We start from the raw sequence: 15,229 nt of genomic DNA on the forward strand, positions 1-15,229 counted from the left end.
ATCTCCTCTAGGGAGAGCAGCAGGGGAAAGGAGGGCCCCTACAAATATGGTGCCTACTTCCAAATCAATTCACCAAGATGGTGTGAGTAACGCCATACCTACAGAAAGTAGCGATATGATTAGCAAAAGTACATAATAAGACAAAGGGCACTAACTACGCTAGTCACACACATTATTTTGCTGCTATGGAAAGAGATCCCACTGAGACTCATCACTTATTGGCCCAAAAAAACTCTTAAAAAATTCCAAGGAAAACCAAAAGAAGGAAGTCCTGAGGAATTGGGTTACAAAAGACTCAGAGCTAGATGGTATCATATCTGAAGGTAATCCCAAATCTACTGAAAATCCAGAGTAGACCCCAGGCGGAGGTTGTTGGGGATCAGGCAATCCTGATTTCTAATCATCTAGTGCAGATGTTGACGGTAAACATAGGAAGATAGAAAGCTCTGCCAGGCATTCTTCTTCCCATAAGGAGAGGGAAGAGGGCTAATGAAGCCCATATAACTCCATCAGAGAAAGGAACGAACTATGATTAAATAGGACGCATGTTGGAATCATTATTTCAAACCCTGCATGAATGTGCTTTTATAAAAAGCTGAAACATCATCATAGTATATGACACTTTAACCAAACATGAATTTTAGTTGGCAATACTTTAATTGGCAAGAAACCCCCAAATAAAATAAGATAAACAAGTAAACCAAACAAGTGATGTTATGTGTGATTAAGTACACACCTTAGGGTAAAAACCTTCACGGTGAGATAATTGGTGCCTGCTGGTACACAGTCCTAAAGTAAAGAGAGTTTGAGTGGGTTTATTAATGTTACATGCCATAGTCAGTATTAATCTCAACGATTTCTAAAAATTAACGAAACATTACAAAAATGAAAGTTTGAATGAAATATTTTTTATAAAACGATGATATCATTGATGACAATGAATTTAAATAGATTATATATATTTTTAAACAATGTGTTACAGTAGGTTGTAACTTGGTATTTTCAGTTCACAATTTTCTCAAATATTCAGATAGTTATTTCCATGTTTCAGATTAGTTGGACGGGATTATCGAAAATAAATACGAGGCATAATCAATAGACCTACAATTAATAATATGTGAAGGTTTATAAGTGAAAGATCAATTTGTATCATTGCTAAGTATCACCTTATTAATTCCACTTTAGGCAGTAGTTTTTGATTATGCTTGTTTTGCATTTATCTTTTAGATTATTCGTTTTTAAAAGTGAATTTAGTGAGCCAAATAGTTTTAAAAGACAAAGCAATACGGGGTACATGAGGGCAAGGCCCGGCGATCACCTCTCCCAATTGTTGCGGGCGGGGGGTGGGAGGGTCAGTCAGTGAGCCTTGCCATAGTAAACACAATATTGTTTTGTATTTTAAAATTGTACACAATTGCAGTGTCACTGGGTCTTGCCTAGGCAGCCCCCGCAACTGCTTTTTTTCTAATGGTTAGGGGCCATTGCTTGGCTCACTGGGTCTTCCTGAGGGAGCACCCGCTGCTGCATTTTATTTCAATGGGCGGGAGGCCGGCGACCCCACCCCAGCACAATTGCGGGGGTCGACGTGTCTTACCCTGACAGCTCCCGCAGCTACATTCTCTTTAATTGGGGGGAGGGGCCGCCAAGGCAGGAACCTTGGTAGGTCTTGCCCTGGGGCCTCTGCAGCTGCACTTTTTAAATAGTGGGCAGAGTCACCAGGGCAAAGCCTGGCAACTCCCCCAGCACAATTGCAGTGGTCGTCGTATCTTACCCTGGCGGCCCCCGAAGCGGTTTTTATGTTTTTATATTGGCGGAGGGGCCAAACTCCAGTGACCCCCCTATTAACAGTTTTGGGGGGGTAGGAAGGAGGTTTACCTTGGCCTCTGGGCTGTGGTAGGCTGTAGCAGCCAATAAGGAAATACCTTATTTGGCTTCTGCAGCTAGTCCCTAAAGCTCAATGTGAGTGCTAGTTGTATGGTGAGAACACCTGTACGTGGGACATTTAAAAATGGCAACCCACAGGATTCCAAGATGGCCGCCAGCATCAGGTAACATGCTAGCAGCCGCTTCGGAAGCCCACAGACTTTTTGTGGCTCTCCCACCACCCAAAAGCCACTAAATCAGTCTGCTAGCCACAAAGGTGTGAGGGGGTTCCCCGACCCGGAGTGGTCGGTCTGAGCGTGCCACAGCGGGCTCCTCTCTTCCCAACGTCAGGCCGAGAAGTGGTGAGGTGCGGCGCAGACTTGAAGGCACACCTGGAACCACCACCAGCGAGGCAGTGCAGCGTCTGTGTACTGTGCGCTGCGCTGCCCTGCCTGGCTCTGTATTCCAGAGCGGGACACAACGGAGCACTGGTCCCGAGTGTGTCCAGTCCCACACAGCAGTAGAGGAGATCTGTGAGCGGGCAGGGCACTCGTTGCAGGTGTGCCGCTTGAGTGCACGCTGGAGCACTCTCGAGGGGAAGTGCCCAGCACCATTTGCTGGATGCTGCGTTTTCCAACGCATAACTGCCAGAATGACAGTGCAATGACTGGAGGGGAGAGTAGCTGCATTGCATGATCTTGGGGAAGTGCTGGTGAAGGCTGCCAGTACACAGCTCAGGGAAGAACGGTGCGTTCCTCAGCACGAAAAGACCCTGGGTGGCAGCGGTGATACTGAGGGAGACCTTCCCCCGGGGAAGAACCCATTACCCAGGGGGCAACCTGCAGGTCCTGGTAGCCAAGAGGTGAGGAGGGGGCACAGGAGTGGCACTGGCCCCATATCCATATTTCTCCAGGTGACGCCTGCCCTAATCACCCGCAAATGACAGTGGACTTTAGGGGAGAGCCCCCCCCACGCATTATAGTCACTTACTCATCAGGGACTGTGAGGGAAGCCCATGACTAGCGGGAGATGTGTGACCCCTCATTGAGAAGAGAGGGATCCGGAGGGCATGCAAGCCATCCCCTGGGGATTAGCGGAAAGGCTCATGGGCGGGCCTCATACGGAGGAGCCAGAGAGGGGCTGCCCCGCATCTGATGGTTGATTGCCATTGGATTTCTCCCCCTTCCCGCACCCCCTCAGTGTGGGAGATTGGAAGCAACACGCCAGAGACCCACTGTACAGACACTGGGAGTGACAGAGAGGTGTAAGGAAGGCATGGTATCGAAGTAAGACAGACACAAGTGACCACAGTTCAAGGGTGTTAATTTAACTTTCAAATGGGTGTGATAAACGCATATCTAAACCAAGATCTAAAATGGGAGCAAGCTACGGCCATCAAATGATAAAGAATTAAATCCTAGTGTAGTTTTGTCAAAATAAAAGGGCCTATACTAAAAAACCTATTGTCAATCCTTACCTCTAATTTACAAATAGTGTGCGGGAATTGTTGTGAAGACCGTGGAGGAAGCAGGTAAGTCTTCTTATAAGTATTTATTGGGATAAACAGGTGAAAAGACCCCCAGCAACAACAGAGGCCCTTCCCCAAACCAGCAAACTTCAACTGACAAAGTTAGAACACTGTATGCAGATAAACAAGCATAGATTCTATGACCTCACCAGAATTTGAGGAAGTAAAGATTCCATTATAATAGATTATAATAGATTACCTGCTATCTGGGCCTGCTATCTGGGACAACATCACAACACATCTCCCTTTTTTTTTTTAACATCTCCTTCAGAAAAACAAGTTTTGCTTGTCACACATGACATTTTCTTACAGTGGCAACTCTATCTTTATTCCATACTTGTCCAACAGCCACGGGTACCGCACCTTTCATAACCGCTACCACCCTAACTGGATCTGAATACAGAGAATTTCCCTTTTTCTTAACTACTCCCTTCTTTATCCTGACCCAGTCTCCACATTCCACATGCAATTCCTTTCTGCCTCTCCTTTCATTCTCACGCATGACCCATTCGCTCTTCTTCCTTTTAAGAGCATTTTTCACTTCGTCAATCACGACATCTGACTCCCGGCTCCTACCACGCCACAGAGGACATGCCATGGAAAAAGGCTTGCGTCCCCTCATGAGTTCAAATGGACACAGTCCTGTGGTAGCATGAGGCGCCATGCGCAATGCCTACATCCTATTCTGAATAGTCGCTAACTTATCGAAACCACACTCTTCCCCCATGCGAATGCTTTCCATCACACATCTATTCAATCTTTCACTACTCCATTTGTCTCGGGGTGATACAAAGCAGCCCTTTTATGACCCACTCCACATTTTTTTAAGTAATTGGGAAAACATTCACCGGTGAACTGAGGACCATTGTCAGTCCGAACACTTACTGGAAGACCCTCACTAGCGAAGAACTCTTGCAATACCCTGACCATGCTTTCTCCTGAAATTTCTCTCACAATTTTAAAATCTGCCCACCTGGAAAATAGATCCACAACCAAAACTATGAACTTTCTCCAACCATATCCTAGATCGACAGGGCCCAATATATCCATAGCCACGTCACTCCAGATCCTAGGTGGAACTCCAATATCAACCAATGGCTGCTTCCTACCTACCATACCCTTACCACTCTTGATACATAAATGACATTCAGCTAACCGGCTCTCAACCTCCTTGTCGAAACCCGGCCACCAATAATCTGTTCTCAATACTCCCTTGGTCTTGGTGACACCAATGTGGCCACTATAACGGAATCACCGCCCTCTCCCATCTGAACAATATGTCATTAGCAACGGATAGTTCATCTCTCACCTCCCAATACGGTTTCACTCCCTCCGCCAACTCTGATTTATTCGGCCAAGTTGTAGACACCACATACAGGATCACTTTACTGATTATCTCATCCTTTCTTATTTCATCTAGCCACTCTTGTCTCGATACAATTCCATCTGTGTTCACGAACACCATTTCCATATCCTCATCCTCCAACATATCCTGGGAGGAGACTCTCACCCTTGATAAACTATCAGCAAATGTGTTGTCTTTTCCGGGTATTACTTCCATTCTAAAACTATGTGCTTGCATCCTAGTGACCCAGCCTGCTACCCTGATCTAAGCCCTTAGTTTCAAAAATGACCTTCAAAGGTTTGTGATCCGTCTGAATCACAAATTCCACACCCCAAACAAAATTTCTAAACCGCTCAACAGCCCAATAACATGCCAGAACTTCTTTTTCAAGCGCCAAATAATCTTAATTCTACGCCCTTCAGGCACCGTGATGCATGTGCTATCACCTCTTCCAATCCATTCTATTGCTTCTGTGAAAGTACAGCACCCAGACCACCCTCGCTAGCGTCCACAATAATAATAAATAATTTTCCTGTGTCAAAACAACCTAAGGGACGAGCCATGTCTATCTATTCCTTGATTCTAGCAAACCCCAAATCACACTGTCGATTCCAAATGAAATCAGCACCCTTCCTCAAAATTTTCCTCATTTCCTGTACTTTGGACGCATAGTTCACTACGAATTTTTGATAAAATTCAGTCATGCCCAAAAATTAACGTAGTTCTCTTTTGGTGGTTGGCTTCTCAATCTCCTTTATAGAATTAATCATACCCTCTTTGGGTCTAACACCATCACCAGATACTTTGTGACCTAGATAATCCACTTTAGATACAGCAAATTTACATTTCTCCTCCCTTAAAGTTATGCCCCTCTCCTCAAAAATCTTCAACACTCTACCCAAATTCCTGTCATGCTCCTCTAGCGTTTCACCACTTTTTAACACATCGTCTTGGAAGCAAAATACTCCCCTCAAACCTCTCAGCAGACGATCCATAATCTTCTGAAATACCGATGAGGCTGATGCCAAACCAAACGGCATCCTTCTGAAATGAAACACTCCATCGTGGGTGATAGAGGCTGTAACTTTCATACACCATTCCTCTAGTTCAACTTGGTGATATGCAGATGTCATATCAAGTTTTGAAAAAAACTTGCCTCTACCAACCATGGTTAACATCTCACCCATGTTTGGCAGTGGATGCCTATCAACCATCACACATTTGTTAAGCTCACGCATGTCTACGCACAGCCTTAGATCACCTGAACTCTTTTTGACAACCACAACAGGGGATACCCACTCAACTCCACCCGCTCTTTCAATGACGCCCAACTGTAACAATTTCTCTAGCTCTCTTTTAACACCTTCTCGTAGAGAAAAGGGGACCGACCTAAGTTTTGCCACAACAGGCGTACTGCCCTTCCTTAATATTATTTGGTGCTGAAACCCTTTTACTCTCCCCAATGTCTTATCAAACATTCTTCCATACTCTGACGCATACTTGCTGGAAGCTGAGCATGACAACACTTGCAGTACTTGTTCTGGTTGATTGGGGTCGAGTCTGATGGCTTAATTCTTCTGTTCCCTCCATCCCAGTAAGGATTGACCTTTCTGAGTAATGTACACCTTGCCATCACATTTACGCCCCTTAAATTCAAATTTACTCCACACATAGCCCAAGAGGTCAATCCTATCCTGATTATAGCCACCGGGATTTATGTCAGGTTCTGACAATTCTGACAGCATGCCTTTCATCTCCCCCTCAAACACACTACTAGACACTAAAGTAATCTTCGAACCAGAATCAGCCATCATGGAAACCCTATGACCATTCACTTTCAACACCGCACACGGACATTCACAGTCATCTGAGCTTTCACCCTCCATAACAACATTAACGGTATTAACGATAACATTCTGCATCGGCAGCGTTATTTCCTCCTCTGACGACCTTCCATCTTCTTCCTCATTCACATAAAGGACCTTCCTATGACCCGCCTAGCCAAACTGGTAATTCCTGCAACAGTTCGCAAAATGTCCTCCCCTTTTGCATTCCGCACAAATAGTTCTGCGACCAGGACACACGATAGAGGAGGCAAAATGCGTACTACTCGCGCATCTAAAACATAGTCTTTCGTCTTTCCTTTCATCTTTCAGTTCTTTGCAGTGATGCATCTTGATTCTTTCTTTCTTCCACAGCAATCCGACTAGTTTGTCTATTCCTTCCCCTCCTTTTGCTCTTCGCATCTACCATGTTAAGTATTTCAGTCTCGTTTTCCTTTGGCTCTCCCATCTCACTCTTTGATAGTTTAGCCACACAGGCTAGAGAATGTTCCACGCGCTTGGCCAGATCTAATACTTCATCCAAACTAGGCTTGTCTCTTAACCATAGTTCCTCTCGAATTTTATTGGATCTACAATGTGTCATGAACTGATCACGGATGTGTTCGTCAAAGGCCTCCTGGAATTTACAAGATAATGCCAGGTGTCACAACGCTGTCACATATTCTTCCATGGATTCTCCATGGGCCTGCACTCGCATGCAAAAATGATATCGCTCCAGGATTGTGCTAGTTTTGGGGTTAAAATGCTTGTCGAGTTTCAATAAGGCCAAGTCAAACTCATTCATATCATCACCGCTACCATCCCCGGACGGTTGGGGAAGCGTTTCGTATATCCTTTCACCTTCATACCCCAGGAAATGTAACAGCAGTGCCAATTTCCTTTCGCTAGAATACGACGTTCCTCCAGCAGCTTTCATATAGTGTAAAAATCCTTGACGACATTGGGGCCACGCTATTTTTGCAGAGCCAGGAATTGGCATAAAATTAGGTGGGCCTGCTATTCCCGGCAAAGCTGCCATGCTCTTGAGGCTGTAACGACTGCACCTCTATCCTCAACTTTCTTCGCCACCAGCAGCTTTGGGAAAGCTTGTTGTGCAAACTGAACACAATGGCAGTCACAAAACAAAGCACAGCTCTCCTGGGTGCCTTGTTAATCAAATCACAACTTTCTGTGGTGCACAGTCTTTGCTGGGTAATTCTCTGCCAGTTACAGTAGTGATCCAATGACCTTCACGGAGCCAAACCACTGATATTGAGGTCCGACACCCTTGACACTCTGCTCTTCTAATGTTCCTCCTGCTTACAGTGCCAGTGAATTAGGATGGTTGCGAGGAGACTTCAATCCCTTACAACGTGCACACGAACTTCAACGAAACCCCTAATGCGCCTTCAATACCGAACATTCGGTAGGCTTCCTGGTGCTTCCCTTTGATTTCACGCTGCGTTGCTGCTACAGAGAACTGGATGATCTCCCTCCTCCTGTCTTCCCCTCCCCTTTCAGGAACTGAGCGGCGGCTTCCAGACGGTCGCTGCGTGGATCGGAACAGCACCGCTCCACCCGCATCGATACAGGGGAAGGACGGAACCCCTGTGGAGCGCTGCACCGACACAGCGAATAACGGCCGGGAGGGGAGGGAAGGAAAACGGGCACGACGGCAGCGTAACTTGGGGTTTCCAACAAGGAAAGTGGCGCAGGCACTTACTTGAGGATCGAGCTGCCGGACTCTGCTTGGTGGCCGCTCAACACCGGGAAGTGGCGGAGCGGCCAATCGTACGAAATAACATACGGGGAAACTTGTCCGTGGACCGCCGCTGCTACGCTTGGGGGGAAAGCTGAGCGGCAGGTGTGGGATCACCACTGGAGGTCTCCTGTTAACATCCCATCCTCGTCGCCATTGTTGTGAAGACCGTGGAGGAAGCAGGTAAGTCTTCTTATAAGTATTTATTGAGATAAACAGGTGAAAAGACTCCCAGCAACAACAGAGGCTCTTCCCCAAACCAGCAAACTTCAACTGACAAAGTTAGAACACTGTATGCAGATAAACAAGCATAGATTTTATGACCTCACCAGAACTTGAGGCAGTAAAGATTCCATGATAATAGATTACCTGCTATCTGGGCCTGCTATCGGGGACAACATCACAATACAAATGTCCATGAAAAAGAGAAGTGTTCACAAAATGATAAGTCAGGATGCTTGGGCTGTTGGCCTCCCTTCACCATGTTTTCAGCACGGGGCAAGGCGGTTCTCACTCGAGCCAAACACACACTCTGGCTTCCTTGACACAAGGATCCAGTTCCAATTCCAGCATCAGGGCCTTCTGTGCTCAAGTCTCTCTTCCATCAAAGTCTCTTGATTCTGAGGGCCTGATGTACAAAACAAAAATAGAAAGTTATTTTCTTCTTATAATTATATGATTTGGGTGTCTCTCACCGGATCCCCCTCAGCTGGGCTCAGATCACTTTATCCGGTCTCTGGTGACTCACAGTTCACCCCGGATACCCCTCAGCTGGACTCAGATCCCTTCTTCACATTCAATTGGGCTCGGATCAATTGCAGTTCACTTTATACTTTTCGAAGACTTTCGAATGTGCACAGGTTTTAGTTCGACCCGTCGTAGGACCACTTCGATACAAAGTTCCTTTTTTACAATGTAGTTGCTGTTCAGTTGGATACCTTACAGAGACCTTTGAATGAGCACCCACGTGGCGCCGGACCACTCTGTACCCGGTATCTTATTTGGCTTTTGCAAAGTACATTCCCTCCTTTAGTTTCCAGTTGTTCGCACCTCTCATCACGTACGCTTCAAACACTGTGCTTTGGCGATTTCTTCATACAATGTTGCTGCTTGCAACCTTCGGTTCAAACGGGAGCCGATTTAGTATCGGTTTCTCCGACTCACCGGCTGTGCTGCTTTTACTGGTGCTGCTTTCTTGCAAGAGCTGAGGACAGTACCACAGTGGCAATCGCTCCTCCCGGCGTGGGTTATCAATACGGGAGCTCTCCGGACACCTTTGATGCAGTGTGAGAGAGATCAGCGTCAGTTCCCGGTCTTAGGCTTCTCACTTTTCAAGGCTTGTGAAAGTACTGGTTTCTAGAGGCCAAGGGCTCTTCCCTCCTTGCAACCCTGTGCGGTCTTACCACCTCTCTACCTGTGCTAAATCGCCACCCTGGAACTGCTGCTTCGCTCAGTGTTCTTTCATGCTCCACCTTTTATTCGTGTCGGGAAGTGTGATGAAAGTCAGATGTGTGTAATGATTAGTAATTACCTGACCTTGGCTGACCAGGTTGTTGGGACATGTCAGGTATACGGCTCTGGTGTTAGTCCGTTGTCACTCATGATGAACTGTCTGTGAGAAAATGTTCATGTTGGGAAGAGGGTTTAGGGGATTGAGCTTCTAGGTATCCTACCTGGTAGCATGGGGAAAAGGTGTTACAGGAAAGGGGATACTGCATTTCACCCTTCGGTGCCCCACTTTCACACACCGGAGACCCCTCATCCAGTTGATCTTCCCGCACGGATCCACCCCCAGGAACTGGATCCAATAGCAATGGCTGTGTCCTGGCCACCTGGAGGACAGATCCCTGGGGACTAGTGGGAGGGACACCTTCATGTTTCTCACAGAGGCTGGCCACCACGCTTCTCCTTCCGCACCCACATAGCCAGAGAGGACTTAAGCAGCACACCAGAGGTCCACAGAACGGACACTGGGTGTGGAAGTGAAACAGGCACTCAACGCAGGAAATTGCTAATGGCCTGGGGCCCTGGGAGGAGACAGGGGAATGTCGAAGGCCAAGTCATTGAAGCAGGCCGCCGCCACAGGGGACTGCTGGACACTCTTCCTACCATATGGGGTCCGGTGAGGTGAGAGGGTCCAATAAAAAATCGTCTAACATGGCGGCCCAGGGGGAGTCCCCAAGGGCGGGGGTGTCGGAGCCCATATCACGACAGGACTTGCATAATGATTTAATGAACCTGTAAACATCTCTAACCAAGGCCTTTCAAGAGCAGTTTCAACTAATGAGTTCGGACCTCAGTACAACATTTATCGGAAATGGTGCAAGAAGTGGGCTAACTAGGTAAAAGGACAGATCTCCTCGAAAGCAGTCTTCAGGAGGTGGAAACGGACACAAAAGAAAACAGCAAGGCCATTGAACGACTGAATGTTGTGTGAGACAGGCATGGTATCAATAGAGAAACAGACTCAAAGTAACAGTTTGAAAACCTTTAACTTTGTGTGGTTGGTGTAATGCCTACCTGGCCCTAACTCTAAGGGGGTTGTTCCCTCAACTGATGCTTCTAAGGGCTGTCAATGTCTAAGTCCAAAACCAAAATACGTCTGTGTCTAAACCCATGCTTGCCCTCACTCTTAGCCAAAATGTGATATGGGGTTTTTAAAGGAAAAATGGTGGCTCAAAAGAAATATAAACCACAGCTGGTTTCAGGTAGCCTTACCAATAGGTGTAGTTCTGCCAGTTTCAAAAAGGTAGTTCTTGGAACCTTCCAAGTAGAGCTATTGCAGCAAATCAATAAAGTTCACAATGTCTCTGGTTCCCTTGAGGTTCCCTTCCCCAAGCTTTGATTCTTCCAGTTCCAAACAGATAAAAAGACAGAGTTCCTGTTCGGCCTCTCAGGGTTCCGTTTCCCCAAGCCTAGGACTTTCCTGTAAAGTTCCCAATGTCTCTATGGGCCTCTTAGGGTTCCCGTTCCCCCAATCTTAGGCCCCTTTTGGTCTTCAAACAAATAATTCTACTTGTCAGGATGCACCTTTCAATGTATAGTTCTTTCATGGGGGTAATGTCAGAGACTTTTGAGAATGCCAGGCACTTTGCTCCTACCATGCGCGTCCACTCTGACTTCTAGTTCACTCCTTATTCTCTGCACCTTCCTTCTGGCACCTTTTCCCTTTTGTGCCTCTTTCACTCTGTTCTTTTTCACTTCACTGCGCTTCCTACACACCTTATTTTCTGTTCTGCACACTTGCATCCTCTTTTCACCTTGCTGTGCCTCTTGCACACTTCTCTTTACTTTTTCATGCACTCTTGCATCTTCATTTCCCATTCCTGTGCTTCTTGCATACTCTGTTTTGGTTTTGGGTCGCTCACACCCTTTTTACCATTTTCGGGTCACTCGCACCTTTCTCCTTGCTTTCGGTTCACTTTCTTTTCTCTTTGGTTTGCGTGCCGCTATCGGACTATCTCTTGCTCCTTCTGTCTTTTAGGTTTCCATGCTGCTAGCGCACTTACTATCGCTTTGCTTTCTCTTGCTTTCAATTGTCGGGCCGCTTGCCAGCTTCCACTGCTTCTGCGCCCACTCCAGCCACCAGCATGCTACCGAGTTTCTCTCTCTCTCTCTCTAATTCGTGACACTCACCAAAGTATCACAGCGCTGACGAGCAGTTCTCCAGGGTCTTGGATTGAGGTCAGGGTCTTACCACCTGCCCCTCAGTCACCCCTGGGACCGCCACATGTCCTAGGGAAATGAGCACTGGCCTGAACACGCCCAACAGCCTGCAATTCATCCCGCTCCAGCTCCTTGGAGACATGGCTTCCTCGCCACGCTGCAGTCCATCTAACACACCAGGCCAGTGTCTCAGCATCCTGCACTCCACTGGGTCTTCCAGGCTCCTCCTTCTGCAGCCTTCTGCTCCTTGGCCTCCAAGTTCCATCCAGCAAACCCAGCTCACTCATTGCTTCTGGCAGAACCACACCCGTTTTACATTTTTTTATTTTATTGTTTTTTTAATAATGTGCCTAATACCATACCAGAGTTCGGTTTCTAATCGCGGATCCGGGATTCAAACCTCTGTTGCTCTGTGTGGTCTTGTTTTCCAAGACCAGCGTGTTGCCCCTGTGTGTTCCCCCGTTCACTTTTATAGTGTAGTGGAGACAAGTGTAGTCAGATATTCACAGTTGTAGTAAAGTGCCTGACCTTGCCGGACTCTAATAGTGGAACAGCCTAATGGTGTTATGTAGTAGGCCTCTCTTTGCAGCTCCATGCTGTTCCTGTGGGTAATCCGCATTGCTCTCAATCGCCTCTTCCTCGTCCCAGTACTTATTGGAACTGTGGAGGGGGAGATGGAGTGAGATTGGAAATACCCCATAAAGGCTGAGGGAGAGTGGGTTGGTGGACAATTGGGAAGGGGGAATACCATGTTTTACCCTTGGGCATTCTCCTCCCAATCCCCTGTAACCCTCCACTCAGGTGATCCTCCCTCACTTGTCCACCCCCAGGGTCAGGATCCAAAAGCGATGGCCGTTCCCTGGTCACCTGAATGGAAGATCCCCTTGGAGTAGGTGGGAGAATACCATCAGGTTTCTCACAGTTGCCACACAAAATCTCAAATTGCAAATGGAGGACGTGGATAATAGTCCACGGAGGACTAATATTCGGGTCAGAAAACGTACCAGAGAAAATATCAGATAAGGAGCTGAAGCAGCAGGTCCAGAAGATATTTGCAGACATCTTGGAAGATTCAAGCCCTGAAAAGGTGGGACTGGACCAAATCCACAGAACGGGAAGGACAATGAGAGGCCCCAATGGTAGGCAGCCGAAAGTCCTAACAGCTTTTTCGTAGTTCTCATAGAAAGACGCAATGTTACGTGCAACAAGGGAAAAAGAACTGCTGAGATATGTGAGGTGCAAAACTTTGTGAAGGTTTTTCAAAAGATGCCATTTTAGTAAATTAAAAGTTTGGATAAACAAACACCTCACTATCGCTGCCCGGACGATGATTTCCCTGCCTAAAATAAAGACACTCTAACTAAAAGTTTCTCTCTCTCACACCTGTACATACAACTCAACAAGGTGATATATGGGAGTTTGTTAGGGAGAATTCTCATTCTATGGTTAATTTCCCTTACCTATAGAGTCCCCCAGCAGCTTTGCTGGATTTGAAGGGTTTGTTTCTTTTTACCTGCTAACAGTGAGGCTCTTTTTCCCACTCTTAGGCATTTTTGCTATGTGTGTTCTAGGCTATTTTTTTGTGTTTCGTCCTTATGGGATTTTCTCAACCCCATAGGAACCATCTTTATTCACATGTGTTACACAGCACCTTCAGCGCAGTGACACAGGGGTGTCGTAGCGACCCCCAAACATAGACTCCATACCCTGGGACTGACTACTGTCTCCCAGGGCATGTAAAGTCCCAATTGACTTTACTAGTCAAATCCGATGAACTAAACCAGTACAACCCATCTTACTATGGAGGTACTGGAAGGGGTTAATAGTTTTTCCCCTATGTTCATTTTCGAGAGTGTACCCTACAGTAACTCTCTCAAAAGTTTCTGGCTGGTGGCAGTGGTTACTACCATAAATATTCGACCACAAATATTTCCCTATGGGATTTTCCCATTGTTCGAGGCTACCACTTTTTCTGACAGCCTCTAACATACCGCCAGTGCATTTTAATATTAACTTTGCTCCGGTAGGTATTATTTTCCAGAACTTTAATATAACTTCTGTCTCGTGTCTTTCTCTACGATCCTAACCCAGGTCGGGGATCCTTTGTTTGTCAGTTTGGCGGGCTTCTGCCCAGAAGCCCTCCTTCCGGCGCCACTGAGTCTGGGGTGGGTCTGGGGTGGGTCCATTGTGTGGGAGGGGGTTTAGGACCCCTGGACAGGATTGCCTCAGTTGGAGGGTCTCCCGCCAAGATAACCACTCCACTGTGTGAGTGACAGCTAGGCTGTATGAATGGGGATCTTTTTGCATAAAAGCAGGGTCCTGAGGACTATAAGAGCAAGACGTTGCCACTGGAACTAAGAAGCCGAAGAGGAGAGAAGCCAAAGACATCTGCAACGACTGAACCACCGGTGAAGCCCTGCTGCAGCGTCTCACCACTTTACTCCACACGACAAGAGAAGATCTTCATTTGCAAGAGCCTTCTTCCCTTGAGCTGGTGGGGCCAACCAGTTTGCCAATCGCATTCCCGGACCTACCTTGGTCGAATCTCCCATACCCTGTACTCGCAGACCGGATAGCCAGGCACCAGTCCACCCGGACTGCGATTTAAAGGAGCATACCTTTTATTCGTCGGGCAGCACCGTGGCTGGTTTCATCCCTGGGTAGTGCAGTAACTCAAACCTTCCTCCACTACGAGAGCCTCTCTTCCTCTGCTGGATCCCCCGAACTGCAGGAACTACCAGGAACAACCGCCACCGCAGGAGCCACGTCATCATTTTAAGGTACATTGTTCCGCCAGGCAGCCCTTTCTTCGCGGTAGTGCTAAAGGTGTTTTAAATCCTTTACCTACCTGTTGGGTTGGCCGCCCCTCTCTCTTAACATTGTCTTTCCTTTGCAACCACCACTTCAAATATCGTTAACCAAAGACTTGACTGCAGCGACAAGAACATTTTGCTCCTGGGCCCTTGCCCTGTACCACTAACTCTGGCACAGGCCTACTGACTCTGGTCACATTTGTTAGACCTGCCTTCTCGAGATTGATTCTCCATTCGAACTGTGTGGTGCACCCCTTTCTTATAACCACCCTTTCTTCCCACTGCATAATCATTGTGAAATGCCATTTTGCTCAGTTTTCATTTGAAGTATTGCCTATACTGATGCACTGCCTTGCTGAACTGATTCACAACTGAGGGGGAAGTGTTGCTAGGGTGCATAAGAACCTATTTCTGAATAACTTGTGCTTTCCC

General features: G+C 46.9%; 1 protein-coding gene across 6 annotated transcripts in view; it reads right to left on the reverse strand.

The window, feature by feature from the left end:
* KIAA0825 (KIAA0825 ortholog) overlaps positions 1-15,229 on the reverse strand; it is a 2,662,507-nt gene that overhangs the window by 123,569 nt on the left and 2,523,709 nt on the right. For 2 of the 6 annotated variants that reach the window (XM_069627640.1, XM_069627639.1), the window contains exon 21: positions 737-789. The exons of the other annotated variants lie outside the window; for them this stretch is intronic. In XM_069627640.1, the coding sequence (XP_069483741.1) occupies positions 737-789 (53 nt within the window). The remainder of the gene's footprint in view (positions 1-736; positions 790-15,229) is intronic. 6 annotated transcript variants of the gene reach the window in all.

Source organism: Ambystoma mexicanum, chromosome 6p, assembly GCF_040938575.1.
Source record: "Ambystoma mexicanum isolate Mex_15411 chromosome 6p, UKY_AmexF1_1, whole genome shotgun sequence".
NCBI lineage: Eukaryota > Metazoa > Chordata > Amphibia > Caudata > Ambystomatidae > Ambystoma > Ambystoma mexicanum.